This window comes from Petaurus breviceps, unplaced genomic scaffold (genome assembly GCF_028583685.1).
Source record: "Petaurus breviceps papuanus isolate PSGF00001 unplaced genomic scaffold, PetGlider_PUasm1.0 174, whole genome shotgun sequence".
Taxonomy (NCBI): Eukaryota; Metazoa; Chordata; class Mammalia; order Diprotodontia; family Petauridae; genus Petaurus; species Petaurus breviceps.
Window position 1 is genome coordinate 65,546,364 of NW_027185761.1, and position 22,586 is coordinate 65,568,949.

Here is a 22,586-nt window from a genome sequence, read left to right on the forward strand (position 1 = left end):
CGACAGAGAGAGGCACTGGACTTGTGATTTTGTTGGCATTGGGAACTTCCAGGTGAGGAAACTCCCTCTACCAAGAAATCCATAAGCATTGATTAAGCACCTACCAGCAGACACTATGCTGAAAGGTGAGGATACAAAAAGAAGGAGAAGATAGCCCCTGGCTCAAGGAGCTTACAGTCCAATGGGACCGAGGCAGGTTGTCTACCTTCTTTGTGTCCTACCATCCTGGAGAATTGGCTGAACAATCAGGAGGCCCTGACAGAAATACTTTTGAACAGAAGTTTTTTAAAAGTTAAAAGATAGTTCTTGGTTCTCACTTTAGTGTCACATGTTATTATGACAGTTATTCTTCTCTGGCCACACCCTTTAAATCCAAAGTTCCTGACCATGAGCTTTCCTGTCTCCTTATTTCTGCTCCTGGGAAGCGCCTGGGTCATGCCAACATTGACCCCTCCTTCTTGTCCCAGGGTGACCCAGCGTCCAGTCTTCATGTTTCTCCTGGCATTTCTCTTCTGTCACAGGAGAGAATCATTGAACGCTTGAAAGAACAACGGGAACGTGATGATCGAGAACGCCTAGAAGAGATCGAATCCTTCCGAAAAGAGAACAAGGATCTTAAGGACAAAGTCAATGCTTTGCAAGCTGAACTCACAGAGAAAGAGGTCAGTCTGCACAGTCGGGCTCAGCTCTCTCTTTATTATGGTTCCACGCATTTCATCTCATCGTGACCTTTGTGGGAGGCCACTTGGACCTCCAAGCACCCCACTGAGATGGGAGCCACTGGCAGATTCTAGTTTTCAGTTGTAGGCATTCAGAGGGAAGTATTTTCTACAATTCTCTTCAAATCAACAAATGTTTCATAAACAACGCCTATGTGCTAGGCAGTCATAGCATAACCAATAAATTGCTGGCCTTAGAGCCCCAAGACCCGAGTTCAAGCTCTAACACTTCCCCAAAGCCCTTCACCTTTCAGTGTTCCAGGTAATACTCTGAGACTGTCAGTTACAGAACAGGTGTCAGTTTGTATTAGTGGAGGGATTTCCCCTAGCCAAGTGAAATCAATAGTTCTGTTAAAAATATATTTACATACATGCATATGTATCTATTAATATACACCATACACACATATATACATGCACACAGATATACATACACACATACATACATGTGTATGAATGACAAAAGTCCTTTATATTTCGGGCACTGTTGCCCCTGTCACCATCATCGCCATTAGTATCATTGCCATCAGTAAGCATGGCTCTTGTGCTGATGACAGCAGCCGGGGAGCCATGGTTTTGCCCTGGTGGTACTACACATCACTTGTTCTTGATTCTCCAGGGCTTATATCCTCATTTTGTAAAGGAGAAAACAGAGGCTCCTAAGAAGCGTGTGGCACCATGCTTTGGGTCATACAGATAATAAGCACCAGTGATGGGTTCTCTGCTTCCAAGTTTATCATTCTGTTCACTGTTCCATCCCATTGATCTTAACTACCTGCCCCCCACACAAAGGATGATAGTTCCTCTTAAGAAGCTTATAATTTAGTTAAAAGGTGAGACAAAAAATAAGAAAACAGAGTGGGAAGCACTTTGAGGTGCTGGGCCGGCTGCTTTGCCTCTATGGGACTTCCCTTCCTCATCAGTAAGAGGGGAAGGGACACTAGTGTAGTCTGTCTCCCAGGCCCCTAGCACTCTAAGCCTGGCATTCTACAATATCTATGTAAAACTGACCCAAACAGTTTGTGTAAGTCAATTGACAACTTTGGCTTAAGGGGGTGTTCTTCTGACTTCAAAGCCGATGCACTCCCCCCACAGACTGCCATCTATTTAAGATGTGTTCCATTATTTGTTTTCCAGGGTCCCGTTAAAGAGAACTTAATAGTCAATAGATTTTGCCCTTTTCAGCTGTTTTGGGTAAACTATTTCCGTCATGTATTCCTATGCCAAAGTCGTCTCACATCACAGTACTATAGGGTAGCTCGGTCAGCCTTTCTTCAATTTTTGATCATGGTGGAGCAAGCATTTATTGAGTGCCTATTGTATACCAGCATTGTGCCGAGCACTTTGCAAATATTATCTCAAGGGGATGGAAGGCAGCCAGATGCCATACTCACTGCCAAGTGTCTGCATAGAGATGGAACAGTTAAGTCAAACATCAGAACATTCCATCTCTTCAGGCTCATTCAAAGACAGAAATAAAGGGTCTCCTTTCATCTGTGGACTGCTAATTATCCATCTCCTGATTTACTCTTTTTAATTTTGTCCCTCTCCGCTCCCCCCCCCCCTCCCAAGGCCTTTGATTTCATCTGGATATTATAATGGACAGAAAGCTAGATTTGGAGTTAGGAAGATCTAGGTTGAAACTCTGTCTCAGGCACTTGCAAGATGGTGACCCTGGCCAAGTAACATCTCTGGGCCCCAGATTGCTCATCTATAAAATCAGGGGATGGGAGTTAGCCATCTCTAAGATCCTTTTAAACTCTGGACCCATGATCCTTAGAGAACTTATCTACCAGTTTAGATCAACAACAACTGATTTAAACATTAAAAAAAATGATATCTTTTATTTTCCTATCATCTTCATTTCTGACTCTTTCCCTCTGGGGCTTAGAGGAATTCAGTGAGAGGCCCAGCCTTACCCAGAGGTGGCACTCGAACCCAAGTCTTTCTGTCTCCAAGGCTAGTAGCTCTTAGGTCTCTGCTTATTATAATGATACTTAGAGTCAGAACATTCCATTGGAAAAGGGCTTCATTGTTGATGGATGCTTGTCTTACTCCCATTTCTTTCCTGTTTTAGTCTAATCTAATTGACCTCAAGGAACATGCCTCCTCCTTGGCATCCGCCGGCCTGAAGCGGGATTCCAAATTAAAGTCCCTGGAAATAGCCATAGAACAAAAGAAAGAAGAATGTAGTAAGTTGGAAGCGCAATTGAAGAAGGTAAGTGAAGGCCAAGAAACTGCTCCCCTGAAAAATGAGTGGCCATAATGGAGAAGGACGAGGCCGGTTCTCAAAAACAAGCAGCCCCCTTATCTTTGGCCGTCTGCTGATAGGAGAATTAAACGCTCTTTATTCTTAAGGAGCCTGCCTCAAATCTGTCTGTGAACCTGGAAAGTTATGTTAGGCTTCCTGTCTAAAGAGTGCTTGAAAAATTGATGAAAATACCAGAGTGGAAGTGAAGGACATTATAAAGACCAGCCGTCACTCGGCGGGCAAATCTAAACTTTGGTCAAAGATAAATGCGAATGTTTGCAATAAACCAAAGAATTAAAGGGTCGCATAGTAAATTATAAACTTCCACTCCCAGCAAAAGGGTGTCGAATTCTTGTCCTGAAACTCTGCAGAGTTTTCCCTGGATAACTTTTAATCTGTAGCCATCAACCAGTCTAGTCAATTAGTGGACAGAGTTGTCCAGCAAAAGAGAAAAATAAAAGCAGGTGGGGGGGATGAGGGCGCGTGGGGAGAGGCATAAAACAAAAGCAAGCATGTGTCTGTATGGCTCCTTTATGAAAGACTATCGCTGCACTCAGAGTTTTAAGTGACTTGAGTATTTTTTGTGGATGCATTCCCAATCATGCCTTGTTCTTTTGACTCAATTCCTGTGTCGTTTGGTTCTGTCTGCATTCATTGTTCGCACAACTCCGAATGTTATGACTTAAGTACTCTGTTTCCCTTCAGCAGCACCTTTATCAGCCAATCAGAAGCCCAGATAAAAGTTTCTTTGAATCTAATACTGCTTGGAGTAAAATTAAACTACTTACGTAAAGTAATCTGTAACAGAGTGAAACAGGGTTTTATTCTCTAAAGCTATGGAAATGTTGATAGATGGATGATAAGGGAATACCGGGAATCATATGTGAACTGTGAAATTATTCTGAATATATAAAAATGGTGTGATGGAAAGTATAATGGAAACGTAGGGGGCTATCATTTTTAGCAGGGGGTTTGGAGAAATGGTTATACAAGATTATGCTAATGTAGTTTGTACATGACATAGATGGAACCGATTTGGGGAGACTCGGGGAACAGGTCAAATCTCCTTATGATTACAATGATTGCTGAGACATTGGCACCATCTTGTTTACTGTCAACAATGTTCTGTGTAACCAGGTTGTAATTACAGAAAATTAAGTAACTTACCTTTGTGAGATCAGAACTCTGGAAATCCAGAGCTGGAAGGGACCTCAGGAGCCATCAGGTCCAATCTTGATCTGCATGGGACATGTTTCTCCAGCAGGTAGTCGCCCGGCAACCATTCAAAAGAAATCCAATATTGCAAAATCTCCAAAAAGCAGGCCACTCTGTCTTTGGATAGTTTTGTTGTTTTGTTTTTTTTTTTCCTTACCGCCAACCCAAATCTGCCTTCTTGTGACATTAAACATTGCCCTTAGATATGCTCTCAAGAATCAGAGTTTACCCTGAGGCTTTTGACCAAGTATGAAATATAACCATATAATGCTACTTGTTGCATATATGGTATAAGGAAGAAACTTAGCAGGAGCCAGAGGACTTGGGTTCCAATCTCAGTACTAATGGTAACTTTCCATGTGACTCTGGGCAAGTCACTGAATTCTTGACCCTCAATTTCTGAATCTGTAAAATAAGGGGGCTGGATTAGATGGCCTCTGAGAGCTCTCTCAGCTCCAAATCTACGATACCATGATCCTACAAAGTCCACAGCCTGAGAAATTGATCCCTGATGCTCCTTTCTGTTTGAAACAGTATTTGTACTTCCATGTGTTTTTAGGTTATAGAATTGTTTTAAAGAAGTGAAATTGAGTCATGAGTTTTGGGTAGCCAAATGATGCTTCCCTAAAACTGACGATAATCTTTCCAAAGAAGGAGCAGCTTTAAAATTACAGCAAAATCCTTTTCCCTCTGCCCAAGCCCCTTGCCGCCAAACAAAATATAGGCATTTATAAAGATTCCACTCGAGTACCATCTTGGAATTTCTCTCCTCCTTTTCTTAGTTGTCTGTGTGAACTGCATGCTTTCGATCTCGGCTTGTTTAGGAGTCGTTTAATCCCGGCAGCTCTTTGAAGGAGGAGTTTTATATGTTTCTGCATGTAACTCCCATACATTGCATTTGAACGATGTGATAAATCAGTCCCTGGATCATTCACGCTATGTTCTCCTGGCGCTTTCATGGTAGCCACAGTAGAAAAACCCGTGGTTTTCCCTCCTGATTCTCAAGCAGCAGCACAGAGGACACTTTAGATCCCTGGCCAAACGGCATCATTCCTGTGAACATTGAAAAAAATTCATCCTTGCCATTGGCACAAGAATTAAATTAATAGACAACAGTCACCTGACCACATAGGGCACATTGAGTTAATGGAAAGGTAATTTGGAAGTGTCAACAAATCTTTGCTCACACTATCATCTAAACAAACTGATGTCCATTTTAATGGGGTGAAATAGGGTAATTATAATTTAAATATTTTTATACCCAAGGCTAACCTGCAAATATAATATTGTTATTTTTGGACATATGTCATTAACTGAATTCAAAAGTTTAAAATATTTTTCCAGTAGTCTTTAATTTTTGGTAATAAATAGTTCTTTTAAAACCTCAAGTACCCATCACCTAAAAAATGGAAATCTCCATGAAATATTTGAAATTTTAAGCCAACATTTTATGAATGTATGTATAAACACATCATTTAGTCATGGAAAAGTAAGCAGTTATAAAAGCCTGAGAGTGTTTGGGTGGAGAGAGAGAGAGAGAGAGGGAGAAAGAGAGAGAGAGAGAGAGAGAGAGAGAGAGAGAGAGAGAGAGAGAGAGAGAGAGAGAGAGTGTTGCTTGTGACTAAAAATGCAAAGATTTACTAAATGAAACCTGAAAACATAATTTTATTATACCATAAATACAACATGGATTCCTACTGTAAAGTTGCCCCAGATTTGTAGGGGCAAAGCAATTTCTATCATAAAATTCAGGGTAGTATTGTGCTTTTCATTTGTCTTTTTTTTACTTCTGAGTAGGAAAAAAGATAATTTTTATTGCGTTGAAAAGAATGGAGATTAGGGGAGGCCAGGTGGCTCAGCGAGTAAGAGCACTGGCTCCAGTGCCGGGATGACCTGGAGATCGAATCCCGGGCTCAGATACTCAGCACCACACCCAGAAATAACTGGCCGTGTAACCTTGAGCAAGTTACTTAACCCTGATTGCTTAAAAAAAAAAAAAGAAAAGAATGGAGATTATTGGTCTCACCTCTGAAATTTATTACCTATATGAATATAGACAATTCACTTACTGTCCCTGGGCCTCCATCATCTCATCTGCAAAATCAAGAGATTGGACCAGAAAGCCTCTTAGGTTCCTTCCAGCTATGGGTCTATGATTCAATCATACTATTCCACATTGTAGGGAAAATATATTTCAATTTCTAAAAGGGCTCTTAATGTTGTATTAGTAATTGTGACTAGAAATAAGGGGTTGGGAGGTTACCCCTTTAATGACTGAAGTCTTGTCCTTGACACTCCAGTCCCATAAGTCATTAAATTGATATTTAAGGGAAAAAGAACAGGAGTCTAACCCCTAGGAACATTTGCAACATCAACAGCCCATGAAACATCCTATGAATTTTTTTTCCTACAAAAGTTATAACAGGAGAAAGTTAAGGGTGGCTTTAAATAATTGGGAGCATCCTTATATGAAGGCTCTCTTAGAATTTAATTTCCTTCACTGATTCTGAATGAATTGTCCAAGAGAGTGACAGGCAATGAATCATTTGGGATTTGGGATAACTTTCCATCTTTTTTGTCCATTTGAAAATGTTTTACTCTTTTGTCTTATGGTGCCTTGCTTGCATATGTTTGGCCATTGCCAATCTGCTGTTTGCTAAGTTCTCCCTTTCGAAGAAACAACAACCAAAAACCCTTTTATTGAATAGAAGATTCAGGCTTGTGTTAATACAAAAGAAGAGTCATGCATTCAGTGATAAGATTTAATTAATCTTTTATTATTACCGTCTTTGAAGTTTGGGTGATAAATTGCAAGCTTGGCCAAAAGCACTCTCAGTGATTCATTGCCATAGTCCCGCACTTCATGCATCATCCCAAGTGGACAGCTTTCTTTATTTCACGGGCTATTTGACTTGAGAAAGGGAAAGTAACACAAACCTTAAATTTCTTATTCCAGCTCTTCTTTTTAAGGAGCCAAAGTCAACATTTCTGTTCCCCTACTGCCTCTCACTTTCACCGTGGAATGTTTAGCAACAGAAATTTCTTCTTCGTCTTTTTTTTTCTTTTCTTCTTTTCTTTTTTTTTTTTAAATGACAAGTTCTGTGCAAATGCACTGGGTTGGTTGAGCTAATGCTATTTTCCTGAATCTTTCCTTCTTTCCCTGTCTGTGCTTCTTCCCTCCTCCCCAACTTTGCAATGTAGCAAGCTGAGCAGTTGTTCAATCAGATGTACAACCCCGTAAGTCATTCCTGAAAGCCTACCGCTGTAACATACGCAAGCATGAGGATCCCGTGAGCCAATATGGCATTGTATCTGCCCTTCCTTTGAGCTTTAGCTTCTGTCCTTGACCATTTTTTATTTTGGTTCTATCTAAAGAAATGGACTGGGGGGCTGGAGAGGCTATTTCTTTCAAAAGTGAAATTTGGAAATTAACAACCTCCCCAGATAAGTTACTGCCAGAATCGAGGTCCTTAACCATACTAGGGTAGAACATTCCCAAAGGCCACTTTGAAACTTCCACTCCTAGAATACTTTTTTGGATCCTTCAAACACTTGTCAATCTTTGTTTAAAAAAATGCCTTCACGGACATAGATTTATGTAATAATAAATGGAGCATATGTATTGTTGTCAACTGACAGTGATTCAAATGGGTGTGGATGTAAAAACTGCATTCCTGGGGTTTGACATTAGACAATGCTAACTTTAAAGAGACTTTTTAAAAAAACCTTAAAATATGCCATTGCTGCAGGATATACAGTAATTCAGCATAATGGTAACAAATGATAATGAGTCCATTTATTGCCCTGTGGAGCAGCATCTGAAAAGTTAATCCAATAGAAACATTCCCATTTCTCATTTCAAAGACCTCACACTTGCCCCATGGCTGAATGGACTATCCATCTTTGCAGAACAATCTGTTTTTTGTTTCTTTGTCTTGTTAAGGAAAAGAAAAAAATTATTTTTGGCTTTTTGAAACTTACAGAACAGCGACTTTTCTATCTGTTGCTTTGTATATGACCACCATTTTTAACTTGGCCAAAATTGCAGTACAAGAAAGTATGATATGCCATTAGCAAGTGAATAAAAAAAACCATATTTTCTATATTTACCATGTGCCAAGCACTGGAGAAGGAAACAAAAAGGAAAATAGAAAAAGTGAGACAGACCCTGTCCTCAAGGAGCTCCCACTCTTGGTTGCCCACGATACTAGGGAAATGGCCTAAATACATGACTACTATCCATCAACACATTGTTATCGACAAAGCCAATGCCCCACAAATAACCAGATTCACGACAAACATTTACTAAGTATTCCTTCCGTGCCAGGCACCATGTTGGGTACTGAGAATGACATAGGTAAAGTCAAATAGACTTGCTCCCAAGAAGCTTATATTTGGTAAGGGACAACTTGTACCTGTATACAGGGTAACTGTTTGGGGCAATGGCACACCACTCATGACCAGGGAGAAGGAAACAGGACCAAATTCACTTGGAGCCAGGGGTTCTTAGCTATTTAGTGTCATGGACTACTTTGGCAGTCAGGAGAAACCTATAGACTCTTCTGAATAATGTTTTTAAATGCATAAAATAAAATACATAGGATTATAAGGGAAAATGTGGAAATAGTTATATATTATATATTTATATATCTAGTGTATATATGTAAATATATAATACTTCTGCAACAGTCTTTCTAAGAGAGTGCCCCAAAGTACTGCTTGCTAGTCTCTTTTTTATCCTACATAACCTCTGCCTAGATATAAATAAAATGCCTTCATTTTCTTCCCCTTTGTTTTTGGATCACTCCATTGTACATGCCACAGCTAGCTAGCTTACTGGCATTTCCAGTGGGTCTTGTAGTCTCATTTCTCATAACCATCACTTTTCAGCTATGTGACTACTAGTCTTTAACTCCCTGGGACTTAACTCTTGCCATTCTAAATATTACACATGTTTTTCTTAGTTATATCTTTTTTCTTTCTTTCTTGGTTTTTATTCTGGATATATACAGGGTACCCCCTATAGTTTTAAGCTATTAAAGTTGAAACTTAACTATGCTGAAAAAAATGGAAACCAGCCCAATATATTTATAGTGATTTTCATATCTATATATCTATAATCAGTCATCTTTTCTTTATATATCCGTCATTCTCTCTCTCTCCTCTCTCTCCCTATTCTCTCCCTCTCTCTCTCTCTTCCCATCTCTCTATCCCTCTCCCTCTCTCCTCTGTCTCTCTCCCTCTCTGTCTCTCTGTCTCTGTCTGTCTGTCTCTCCCTCTCTGTCTCTGTATGTCTCTTTCACTCTCTCTCTTTCTCTTTCTATCATTTTATTTCCACATTCATCCATCATTTATAATTACATCTTTATTGTCTTCCTATATCTGTCATCTCTCCATATTCATCTATTATCATCATCATCTCTGTCCATCATCTCTCCACATTCGTCTATCATCTCTCTTTGTCTGTCTGTCTTGTAGAGGTTGTATCTTTTTTTCTAAACTTACAAAACTTGTCCTTGCTTTTAGGACATCTTTTTTGTGTCAAGCCCTACGATTTTGTCACTATGAGGAGTCCACAGTGTGGCAGCTCCCTCCACTAAGGAGGGTTGACAGAACTTCCCTGTAGCTCAGCATCTTGGAGAGCTGCCTGCAGCCCTGAGAGCTTAGCTAAGTCCCCCAGGGTCACAATCCAGTATGGGAAGAGGGATAATTTGGATCAGGTCTTCCCGAGTCTGAGGCTCTTTCCATTCTGGAAGGTTGCTTCTCACTGGTCACAGTTAAAAGAAATCATAGTCTAGGGCATTTCATAAACACCTCACACATCTTGAGACTCCCTAGTTGGCTAAATTTTGCATTTCATGTAATTGACCTCATTAACAGGAGGCAAGAGAGACAGTGTCTTGTGTCTGATAGAGCCTTGGCCTTTACACTGGGAAGCTTCTGGTGTAAAGCCTTGCTCCTCCTACTTGCCCTGATAGTGTGACCCTGGCCAATGACCCGATGTCCTAGGCAGGAGATGGGTTGCAGAGAAGGTGCCAGTCTGCACTGCTGAAGGGAGTTTCCTCACCCAAGGTTCCCTACCCCAGCCATCTCATAGGACCAAAGCAGGCAAATGTCTCACAGGCACAGATTACACCCTTCCCACTCCCTGCCCCCCTCCCTGGTTCTTTCTATCTACTGATTTACCCTCTGTTTTTGCTCCTTAATAGTGAGCATTGTTTTGCTTAATTCCCTGCATTAAAAAAGCACAGTGACTTCCATATTGGTCTGTCTCTTGTAAATGAAACTTTTTAATGTTTGCAAAAAAATAAATAAATAAACAGAAAAAACAATCTCCTCCCCCCAAAAAAAAATCCAGGCCTTTCCCCTTATACAATGGAAATCAGAAATAGTCTCCAGTGATATGCCTTATGTCTAAAGTAGATTCAAAGGGTGTACCCCAAATCTGAGGACAGTTTTAAACTAGTAAGTATAAACACATTCTTGGGAAAGCCCATCATGGCCATCACTTTCTATGTTGGCATATCTTTTCCTTCAGTCGATTTTTGAAAATTAAATTTCTCTACTCAATCCCAGAACTAGTGTAATCAGGCAGAGTGAAACACAGCATTACTTCAATGTACCAGATAATTCTAGTCTTTTCTTTTAGTATTTCTATAAAATATCACCACCAACAACAAAATTGGAACACTCCATTAACCTTCATTATTTGGGTATCCAAGCATCAGTATGTTTTGGGAAGGTATGCTCAGATCACTTCTCTACTTTGCTGATAGAGGCCTAATCTCACTATTTATTTTTTTTCATTGGTCTTTTGGGAGAGGACATGGTATTTTAACAAAGTGACTTATTCTGAAATTTGAATATAGTCATAAATGTTTGAAGGTTCTTAAAAAGTATTTCCTTGCATGAAGGTGATATTCTTTTTATTAATGCTGTCAGGAAAAAAAAACATTGATTATTTCCTAACCCATTTCCTATTTTCCTTTACCATGAAAAGATAATACTCTTAAAAACCCCCAAATAATAGAGATTCACACCATCTGGTAAAACTCTCCTACTAGATTGTAAATGTTTCAGATGAAACCAGTTTAGATCCTGTTACGATGATGTTTCTAGATATAAGAACAATGAGAGTCACTTTATAAGCTTATTATTTATGTAGAAGAATTTTATTTGGTGTTAATCTATAGATTAGAGAAGGAAAAATAATTCAGATGATAATAAAATACATGTATACCATTCTCATTCTCCTCGATGTACTCTGTCCCCCACTCTAATCCCATGGAAATATTCTAAAGAATAATATTTTATTCTTTTCATCTAACAGATTTCTAAAAATTACTCAAGATTTTTCAATTCTGCAACTTTTTTTGAACATGGGATTATTTTATAGCTTCAAAGGCAGTTTCTTGCTTGGGTGTTGCTTTTAATGGGCCAAATACTGGTAAAACATTACCCACTGTCCCTAAAACCCCATAGCTATGACACTTGGCAGTTCTTTAAAAAAGACAGTGTATACACATGTCACCACTAAAAACCCAGAGTGTCAGGATAGAACAATCATCAGGCTCATTCCTTAGGGGCTGTTTATGTTTTATTGTCAAGGCTAATCATTTGTTTGTTTGAAACCCAAGGCTCGATCTTCATGAAAATTCATAGGGCCAATCACCAAGTGAAAACATATTATAATGTCACAAGCAGACTTCACATCTAAATGGGATTGTAAAAAGAAAATCATCACAGGTCTCTGGGCTCAGTTAACACTTTGATACCCTGATACCTATAGGGAAGGAATAGTGTTTTAGTTAAGCCAACAAATAGTCATGCTGAGCGTAGTGTAAACAGGATCTGATTTCCTAACTTTGTGAATTGTAAACCTTCTCTGTCTAGGGAGTGTATGTTCTTCAGTCTTAATGTACACCCATGCCATTTGTTAGCAATCGCACTTTTCCTTTGCAGCAGCACCGATTTTCTTTCAACAGCAAATGTGTAGGGACAGTTTTGTATATCTCTTCCTAAATGCCATTTAAATGCTTCTTTGGCATTTCAGCTTGGCTTTCAGTAGCTATTTGTAGCCACTAAGCTGGACTTTCCCACATCAACAAAGCTCGAAAGTTGGGTTTGTTTATTCCTATTTGTGAATGCCATACTGCCACATGGCAGTGGATGAGACCTGACTGAGATACCCTTGACATTTCATTTTGAAATATGTGATATAGACATTGATGAAATACCAGATATAGAATATAGAGAATACAGACATCGATGAAAAATTCTTTTGTAAGCATTTGGGGATTCTAGAATCTGCTTAAAAGTAGAATTAAAACTCACTGATATATTGAGGGAAAAATAATACTTGGATTAAGCTTTCCCTGAAGTAGTTAATGATAAAAATTCAACTTTGTATTTCCTCTGAATCCCTTTTAGAGGCCTTGGGGTCCCCTGTGAGTTGGGACTTTGTTTCACAGCAATTAGGGTTCATTAAATAAAAATCCTTTCAGAGTCCTGGTAAAATATTTACTAGAAACTATAAATGAACAATCTCTAAACATATTCTAAACCTGTACTCTCCTAAGTATGATTCTTGACCACTGATGAGGGACTACAGAAAGATACTCATAATGTTTTCTTTAGATGACCAAATTCAATAATGGCTTTTGTACCAATTTGGAAGAAGGTGGCAAAACCGTGGAATCTCTGTAGGAAATAAAAAATGCCCTTGGCTCTTGGACTTAGTTAGTGTGAGCTCCTGATGTTGGCAGGCAACAGGATGATTTCTAGGAAGGAAGGAGAAACAGGAAGCCATTAGGATCTGAATCAGTGCATTTCAGCCCTTGCAACTGGAGGTGAGGACAAATAAAAAACAGTCTTAAACCTGGAGATCTCCAAAAGGGAGGGGGAATGGCCCCATTAAATTATAATTCTTTACTCTTAACCTTTCCACCTGGATTCTTGGCAACCAAGGGCAGTACAGATGAAATTCATTCCAATTCTCATTGTCAAAGTCCAATCAAGAGGAGACTTGATGAAGCTCATCAGTAAGGGAGGCCAGGCCATCAGTTGAGCTTGGCCAAGTTGGGAAGCCAACATTCTATCAAGTGAAAAATGGCATTTTTGTAGGCTACACTCATCGTTAAAGTAATGAGTTTAATCTGAGAGCTGATTTTCCCCGAGATATTCTTCAGGAGTTTCAAAATCCATGGGGATTAGGGAATGCCTAGGCACCTCTCATTTTTCATGAATGAATCCATGTGCCAATGGCAGGTGCTAGAAAATTCACAGTTACCCTCTTTAAGATCATTTTGAACATTTTAAAAAGCTTTTTGAGAATGAAAATTAGTCAAATATTATCGAGCAAGAAAAAGCTGTCAGAGACACACTCAGTGAACGATGCTCCCTCTCCCATTGTAGGAACTGATTTCTCAGCCTTTAAAAGAGAAATGGCACCTGCAGCAGCAGTTCCTGTTACCATCCTTAAGATGACCCTCTTAAATATATTTGTGCCAAAAGCTAGATGTCTGTCTTGGTTAAGTGAACAGAGAACTAACTGGTTTGAACTCACAGATTATCTGAGTTTAGCTCTTACCTGACACATGCTGATGGTGGGAACTTGGTTAAGTCTCCATTAGAGCTCAAGGGAGCCTTCTGCGACTATATACATTGAAGAGAGCCTGCATAGGTAGGAGAAGATTCCTGTCCGAGGAGTTCCTGATATCAATGAAATCACAGACCTAATCCCTATCCCCCTGTATCATTGGGGGGCCCAGAAGCAAACTGAAGAGAATAATTTTGAATTTTAATCACAAGCATTGATATATGTTTTTGCCTTTTTTAAAAAAGAATTTTTCAAAAACTAAAAAAAAATAATTTCCCCTTTCCTTTTTAGGGCAAATTTTTAAGGAAACTGTTTAAATGAGAGAGTTCTTGATCATTTTTGTGACATAGACCCCTTTGGTAGGATGGCAAAGTCTATGGGCCCCTTCTCAGAATTGTGCTTTGAATGAATACAATCAAATACACAGGATCACAAAAGATCTGATTATATTGAAATACAGTTATCAAAATAATAAACATTACGGACCCCAGGTAGATTAAGAAACTTCACCTTCAAAGATAGTTATGGTATTGGCCTTTTTTTGTGTGACTGATAAAAATTACTAACAACATTCTAAAAGTGAAGGTGATTTTAAAATGGTATCTCCCATTTTTAGCCATTTTCTAGCATCTCCCAAGTTTTAACTGCTTCCTGGTTACAGCTCTCTCTGATATTAACTGATTTTTTTTTAAAGGAATTGGGGTTAAGTAACTTGCTCAAGGTTACGCGGCCAGTTATTTCTGGGTGTGGTGCTTAGTATCTGAGCCTAGATTTGATCCAGGTCATCCTGACACTGGAGCCGGTGCTCTTACTCGCTGAGCCACCTGGCCGCCCCCAAGCAATTGGGGTTAAGTAACTTGCTCAAGGTTACACGGCCAGGTGTTTCTGGGTGGGTGCTAAGTGTCTGAGCCCGGGATTCGATCTCCAGGTCATTCCAACACTGGAGCTGGTGCTCTTACTCGCTGTGCTACCTGACTGCCCCAATATTAACTGATTTTTGATTACAAATTTCACAACTAGATTAATCTATCAATCAACAAATATGTAACAAGTGCATTGTTTGTACCAGGTGCCATCCTGGGCGCTGGGGTACAAAGACAACAATGAAAGTTCTTTTCATGCTTTACCTGCAGAAACAATACAAACACATATGAATTATACAGAACATATAACCAAAATATATGCTAAGTAAAAAGAAATTTCATGGGACTTATAGTTGGAGGCATAAGTATAAATTGTATCTATTTTTCTTTAGGTTGAGATGAATATGTTAAAATAATTACAAAAATATATTTTAAAATATAGACTTCCAAAGGACTAGGTTCCCAATGAACAATTTTCTGATAGTTTTTTTTAAAAGTCAGATAATCAGCTTCAACTCAACATGTAGAATAGGTTAGAGGAATGGCCACAAATTTATATTTTTTGGGGATATGAGAGGCATGTTTCAACTCAATGAAAAAAAAGTACAAAACACTAGTTGCCTAATATTCGTAGGACAGTGATTTAGGTTCTGGGGACACAAAAGCCAAGAGAGAACTCTCCCTGCTTGTCAGGAACTCCCACTCTAACCCAAAGGTCACCTGAGAATGCTTATGCTTGGCCTATGTGCTTCCTGTCCCCCTTTTTACTCATAGCTGGGTCCATGGAAAAATCAAGCTCTTTCATCAGAGGAATGGAACTTGAAAGCAAAATGATTTCCTTTCTTATCCTCATGCTTAAGTAATATGTTACATGCAACCAATTTCATTTTTAATACAATGGTTATTTCTGCTATAAATGCAAGAGTTATTTCTGTTTATACTAAGTTTTGGAATTTTATTTTTCTACTAAATCATTGCAAAGAGTGTCAACCTTTTCCCAGTAGTAGATTCGTTTGGATTTTTTTCTAACCACGCATGTTTCCTCCAACTCCCTTCTTGGTTGTAGCTTGCTTACCTTGTTCCTCCCTTGAAATTCCAACAAACATATCCTAATCAACACCCCTGCTGGACATAATCGGCTAGCAGAATGGCCTACGTTCTCAAACGGCTCAACGTTTTATTATTTTGATCTGTGGATTTTAAAGGGGAAAAAAAGTTTTCTGACGTTCCTCTGTTGAATGTACACTGTGGTTAAAGCCCTTGTTTTTCTCCTGCCTGCTCTTTGAAGAAGTCATTTAGGAATAATTGGAAACAAGGGGTAGGCTAAACACTGCTCTGCCTCCTTGTCGCCATCTGTCTGGGACAGTTTCAGCCAAATTGGGATGCTTTGGCTGCAAGTGACCCTGCAGTGTTATTCTTGTCATGTTCATGATGTCTGTTGTTGTCCATGGTTGTGTCCCCCACTCATGCATGTGTTTGCAGGTCTGTATTCACGTGCTTCTCCATCGTTCTGATATTTCAGGTTGAGGGTGACCAGTTGAGACATTAAAAAAGAAAAGGATTAATGGGTCTAAAAGTCAGTGAAAATCCCTTCATGGTTACCTTTAGAAACATCTACCATGGGAGATTGGTATTTTCATTTCAACCACCATGGTCCATTGAAACGATTGGAATCAAAAGTCAATTCAATTTAATGCAATAGACATTCATTAATTTAAATGTCTACTATGTGTCAAACATTGCATTGGGTACTAGGAATATAAAGACAACATGAAGAAAGAAGGAAAGAAGGGAGGAAAGGAAAGAGGGAGGGAAGGAAGGTAGGAAGGAAGAAAAGTTAGTGGGAAAGAAGGGGGAGGAAAGAAAGATAAGAGGGAAGAAAGGACGGAGGGAGGGAAGGAAGACAAGAGAAAAGGAAGGAGAGATGGAATGAAGTAGGAAGGAAGAAAGGTGAGTGGAAAGAAAGAAGGGAGGAAAAGAAAGGTGAGAAGGAAGGAAGGAAAAAAGGAGGGAAGGAAGAAATGTGGGAAGGAAGAAAGGAGGGAGGAAAAAATGTAGCAAGGAAGAAAGGAAGGAAGGAGGGAGGAAAGGAAAGAAGATAGAAAGGAAGGAAAGACAGAAAGAAGATGGGAAAGAAGGAAGAGTCTCTGCCCATAGGTAGCTTACATCTGATCAAACCAGATAGTTTATCTTCAGTGGCCAATCAACCACTTTCAATTTAAATCATATTGGTTGAAAGGTGATTGACTTTGGACACAAAAAGACCTAAATTCAAGTCTTGCTTTTGGCACATGCTAGCTGAGTGACCATGGGCAAGTGATTTAAGAAGCAGACATCAATGTAAACATATATGCTCTGACAGCTTCTACGATGTTGTTACAGAAGAGCATTGGCAATTTTTTTTTAAAGGAAGGAGTTTCTACACTGAGGGTTCTCTCTCCACCCTAATGAAATCCCCTGTACATACCAACAGAATAAAAAGTTCTTATATACTTAATGTTTGCAAAACGTGTTGTTAGGCCCCGAGGGGATATGCCAAGTTTAAATAAGACCTGATTACAAGTTCTACATCCAGGAACTTGTAAATTTAGTTGGACATGTGACAAATAACAATAGTACAAAATCGTAGACATTTTTCTACAGGGAAATGGAAGTACAATTTGTAGGACTCACTTGCTTATGGGCGGTAGAAATTTAATGAAGTTGTCTTTGTCCAGGATCACTTGTATCTTATTTTATTTTTGAAGACAAATAAAAGCAAATGTCTTAATTTCTTACAGAAATGAAACTTCTTCCATCCCTTGGGAAAATCTACTTAAAAATAAATTGTATAAACTCAGGTTCTATGACTGTTTTCAGACTAACAAGGTGATGTCTGCTTCCTGTCACTTAGCAACATTTTCTTTTTCAACTGACAGGACACCCAAAATCCTTTTTTTTTTTTTAATATTTTATGAGTTGACTTGCTTGGCCCTCAGTATTTCCACCTCTTACCATTCTAAACTGTTGTCTTGATTATTCCTTAACAACATAATGTCAAAGGCTCATAATGTTGAAGAAGACTCCAGGATGAACCCTGAATTTGCAGATCGAATGAAGCAGTTGGACAAAGAGGCGTCTTATTACCGTGATGAATGTGGCAAAGCCCAAGCAGAGGTTGACAGGCTGCTGGAAATCCTCAAGGAGGTGGAGAATGAAAAGAATGATAAAGACAAGAAAATTGCTGAACTCGAAAGGTAGGTTTTACACGATTAAATTAAAAAATGAAATCTCTGGTTGAATTTCTGTAGCTTGAGTTGCCCTTGGAGCGAAAAATCCCACATCTCATGGAACACTTAATTTGAATGGTAAAGATCACAGAGAGTGTGTCTTGGAAACAAACAAAAAACCCTCCAAACCTGGGTTGGAATCTTGCCTCTGATACATTCAGTCGGGTGACCTTGGCCAAGTCTCTTAAGACTATGTTCTAGAGTAGGTTGCTGTGCTGTCTTGGTAGAGGGAGCTTTCGCACCTGGGAGTAAAATTACGAGTCCTATCCCAACATAGCCATGGGATATGGGCAGACAGGACAAGTGGTCTGTGTGTTTGGAAAGTAACTTGATTTGTTTTTACTGGGACTTTTTGCTACGTCTTGGTGTTTGGCACAAGATTCGGAGAATCAGTAGTCCTGTCTCCCCCTCTTGGAATCTTTGGTTGCCTTAGGGAGGCAGCTCATGTAACGTATCACCTTCTACATGAAGCTGCTAGTTCCTCCTTCCCAATCTATCATGTACTTATGCGGATGCATTATGTATATACTTATATATGGATATTAGAATGGAATTCTAATTAGAATGGAAAGTCCTTTACGGTAGGGACTTATGTCTTTAAATTTCTGGCATTTAACACAGTGCCTGGTACATAATTAGTGGCCAATAAATGGTGGTTGATTGATTCCCCAAAGGAAAAACAAATCACATTTTTAGAAGTTATTGGAAAACTTGGTTGGGGGAGACAATCTGACAGTGAACTGAGCTTAGAGTCAGGAAGATCCAGGTGTCTGCCTGTCGTTATTCAACCTTTCAACCCCAGGAAGTTCTCTTGGAGTATAAGTAGCAGAGAGGGAATTTTCCAAACTATTGGGTGTGTTCACTGGGAATTTTGGTTTCCCTGCCATCCCAGGGAGAGGACAAATGCCTTCAGCAATGAATCCCAGGATCCCAGAGGTGGAACAAATCTCAGAGGTCATGCGTCCCAATTTCTATCTCTATAAAAAAAATCCCCTCTGTGACTTATTGCTTTCTTTGTATGAAGATCTCCAGGGGGGGAAACCCTATAGCATGAGGTAGTCTATTCCACCTTTGGACAGCAGAGAGACAGAGACAGAGACACAGACACACACACAGAGACAGAGAGAGAGAGAGAGAGAGAGAGAGAGACAGAGACAGAGAGACAGAGAGAGAGACACAGAGAGAGACAGAGACAGAGAGAGAGACAGAGACAGAGACAGAGAGAGAGACAGAGAGAGACAGAGAGAGACAGAGACAGAGACAGAGAGACAGAGCCAGAGAGCCAGAGACAGAGAGAGAGGAGATAGAGAGAAAAGAAAGAGAGGAGAGAGAGACAAAGAGAGAGGAGAGAGAGAGAGACAGAGAGACAGAAACAGAGACAGAGAAGAGATAGAAAGAAAAAAAATCTGATGAATGAGAAAGAATGTAGTTGTCATCTCCCATGCCAAAATTAGAGGGATATTGGAATTATTCTCTTAAAGAGTCTTCCTTGCAGAACCAATATTGGCTGGACATGTGACCTTGGCCAAGACATTTGATCTCTGATCCTCCTTCCTTTGTTTCCTAATACGTAAAAGGGGGCACTGCTTCCTGCTCCATCTACCTCCCAACACTGGGGTTGTGGTCCATGGATTCTTATGGGAAATTACTCTTGAAAGTATCCTTCAATCACCAAGCACTTGTTCAGTGCCTACCACATTTTTGGCATTGTGCCGAGTACAAAGAACTCCATAATAATAAGGAAAGTCAGTCAGCAGTCATGACATGGCTGCATCTTGGAGCTCCCAGGTACTATGTCTAGTTGCTGCCATGCAGAAACTTCTCCTCTGGCTTGGGACACAGCTAATATACTCAACATTAATCACTAGCAATGCCAGGCTATGGCTGGTCAGGTCCCAATGAATGATGCAGACACTGAACTCTGCAGGAGTTCAGATGAGAGGGGCTTAGTGGGTAGGGGCTACGGGGTAGGTGGGTGATGGGGGAGTGGTCTGGAAAGACTTCACCACAGACACAGGACTTGGAATGGGCTTTGCATCTAGGTAGGACATTCTTCTACATTCAATTCAGCATCGCACATAAGACACTGTTTCAGTAGATATGTGGACAGACCTATGGACAGGAGAGAAACTGTATGTAGAAGGGACAGCATGTTCTACTTGGAGTCAGGAAGACCAGGGGCCAAGTCTCACATCTGACACTTAGTAGCTGTGTGACCATGGACAGATTGCTGAGCCTTGACCAGCTGTCTCCAATGACAAGTGGGTCACTCAGCCCAGGTAGAAAGAGTTCCCATGCTGATGAAATGCTGGGCCCTTGATATGTAGAGGTGGGTGACAACAGACACTCTGGGCAGATCACCTTACAGCCCAGTGCTCTGGGCATTATTTTTTCTGGTCCCCAGATTTCATTGCTGTAGGGAGCCCTCCTGGGGAGGATTTGGATTGGATGGTCCCTGAGGTCTTTTCTCTATGGTTTTTATTCAAGTCCAATAAAAGCTTGATGCTTCTGGCTTCAGACAGGAGCATGATGGCAGGTAGAGCAGAAAGTTCGGTGGTCTGGCACCACGATTTCACTTTTATTTGGAACTCTCTCCAGCAACGTACGTTATCACCTGATCTCCAGCTTTGAATCTTAGAGAGTTGCCTTGGACACCGAGAGGTTAAATTATTTGTCCAAGTTCATGCATCCAACATAGGTTGGAGGTGAGGCTTGAACCCCTGTCATTTTGGCTCTGAGGTCTGCTCTCTTTCCCACATCATAATCTGGACAGGTCTGGTTCCTCAACTGGGCTGTGGATATAGGCTTATAAATTCGTTGCAACAATGTCTTCACCTCAAGCTATTCAGAATCTTGAGACCAAGTTTATACTACAACAGAAAGCATATGGAACCCCCATGCAAACTTCTGGATTTTAGTAAGAGGTCCTGGGTTCAAATCTTTCCTCAGATAGTTCCCAGCTGTGTCATATACCATATTCAAGTCCCTTAACTCTTCACAGCCCCTACTGATTGTGTAAAGTGAGGGAGTTAGGCTAAAACATCTCAAAATTACTTTCTAGCTACAAGTTCTATGATCCTACAGGGGTCTCTGGTCTGGAGTAAAATTACGGGGTCATTGAATTTGAAAGCTGAAAGCCACCTCCACAGCCATCTAGTCCAATCCAGTCCAAGAAGCAGAATTCTTTTTGACCTCTCTTAAAATGGAAATTCTTCTAGACTCAGGGAGATCTCAGCAGCTAGGTGATACAGTGGATAGAGTGCCAGCCCTGGAGTCAGGAGGACCCAAGTTCAAATTCAACCTCAGACACTAGCTGTGTGACCCTGGGCAAATCACTTAACTCTGCCTCAGTTTCCTCATGTGTAAAATGCACTGGAGAAGGAAATGGCAGACTGGTCCAGTATCTCTGCCAAGAAACTCCCAAATAGGGTCATGGAGAGTCAGACATGACTGAAAAATGACTAAAGACAATAGAGTACTCTTTCACAGAGGTGCTCACTCCAACACTGGTGGGATTCCATGTTCATTTATACTGAGGACGTCAGTGGAGCCAAATGGCCAGGAGTCCAATTGAGATGATTAAAACCATTGGTGCTTAGTCAAGGAAGGCAATTCTCCAGCCTCCAAGCTATAAAGTGGCTTAGAACAGAATCTTTATCATAGATAGAGCCCTGGCGCGGGGTGGGCAGAGCCCTGGCCTTGAAGCCCAGAAGGCCTGTGTTCAAGTTCTGTTGCTGACCCACAATGGCTGTGTGATCCTGAGGGGCCCTCAGCCTCTTGTTGTTCAAAGTCTCTGAGTCATGGAAAAGGCACTAATGTCCGCCTTCTGTAGCTCAGGAAGTGAAGGCTCCAAGGGCCTCACCCAGGGCCACGCTCCACGCGTGCATCATGGGTGACACTTGGACCTGGGCCTTCCTGACTCCAAACCCCTGCTCTGTCCGCTGAACCACTACTGCTAAAACAAGGGCTCTTATCATGCATCTGGTTCTAGCCCCATTGGGCCGTCCATCCAGCAAAGCCTATGGATTCCTCAAAATAATATTTTTAAATACATAAAATATTAAACATAGGGATGCCAAGAAAACCGATTCTATAGAAATGCAGCTGTCAAAATGTTATTCCAGCATAAGTCTGGAGACTCCAGGGTCAGAGCCTTTGCTCTAGATCTGATTGCGTCAGTTTGAAAGTACAAAGAGAGCTTTTGGGAAGCCAGGTAGCCTCGAATTATAGGGAGCAGCAGAGCAGCCGCTGTCTCCATTTCCCTGATAATGCCTTTCTTTTGCCAATTGAGGCATCTTGGTGGCTCAATGAATAGAGTGCTGGGCCTGGAGTCACAAGGACCCAAGATTGAATGCAGCCTCAGGCACTTATTAGGGGTGTGACCCTGAGAAAATGGCATCCCCCCTGTTCTGCCTCAGTTTCTTCAAACAAAGGCCGGTACCTGCCTTGCAGAGTGGTTAAGGGGCAAATGAGATGATATTTCTGAAGCACTTAAGCCTGGAGTGCAGTAGGTGCCTAATAAATGCTTATTTCCTTCTTCCGCATCATACTTTCCCCTCCATCCTAAAGCACATTTAGAGGGCATCCAATCCCCTCATTTTGTAGATGAGGGGCCTGAGGCCCAGCCAGGTGAAGCAGCTTACCCAAGGTCGCAGGGTGAGAACTGGAGAG

At 40.6% G+C, this 22,586-nt stretch overlaps 1 protein-coding gene across 1 annotated transcript in view; it reads left to right on the plus strand.

The window, feature by feature from the left end:
* ERC2 (ELKS/RAB6-interacting/CAST family member 2) overlaps positions 1 to 22,586 on the plus strand; it is a 1,053,591-nt gene that overhangs the window by 419,302 nt on the left and 611,703 nt on the right. Inside the window, exons 8-10 of the mRNA XM_069084575.1 lie at positions 522 to 662; positions 2,797 to 2,937; positions 17,689 to 17,882. Coding sequence (XP_068940676.1) covers positions 522 to 662; positions 2,797 to 2,937; positions 17,689 to 17,882 — 476 coding nt within the window. The remainder of the gene's footprint in view (positions 1 to 521; positions 663 to 2,796; positions 2,938 to 17,688; positions 17,883 to 22,586) is intronic.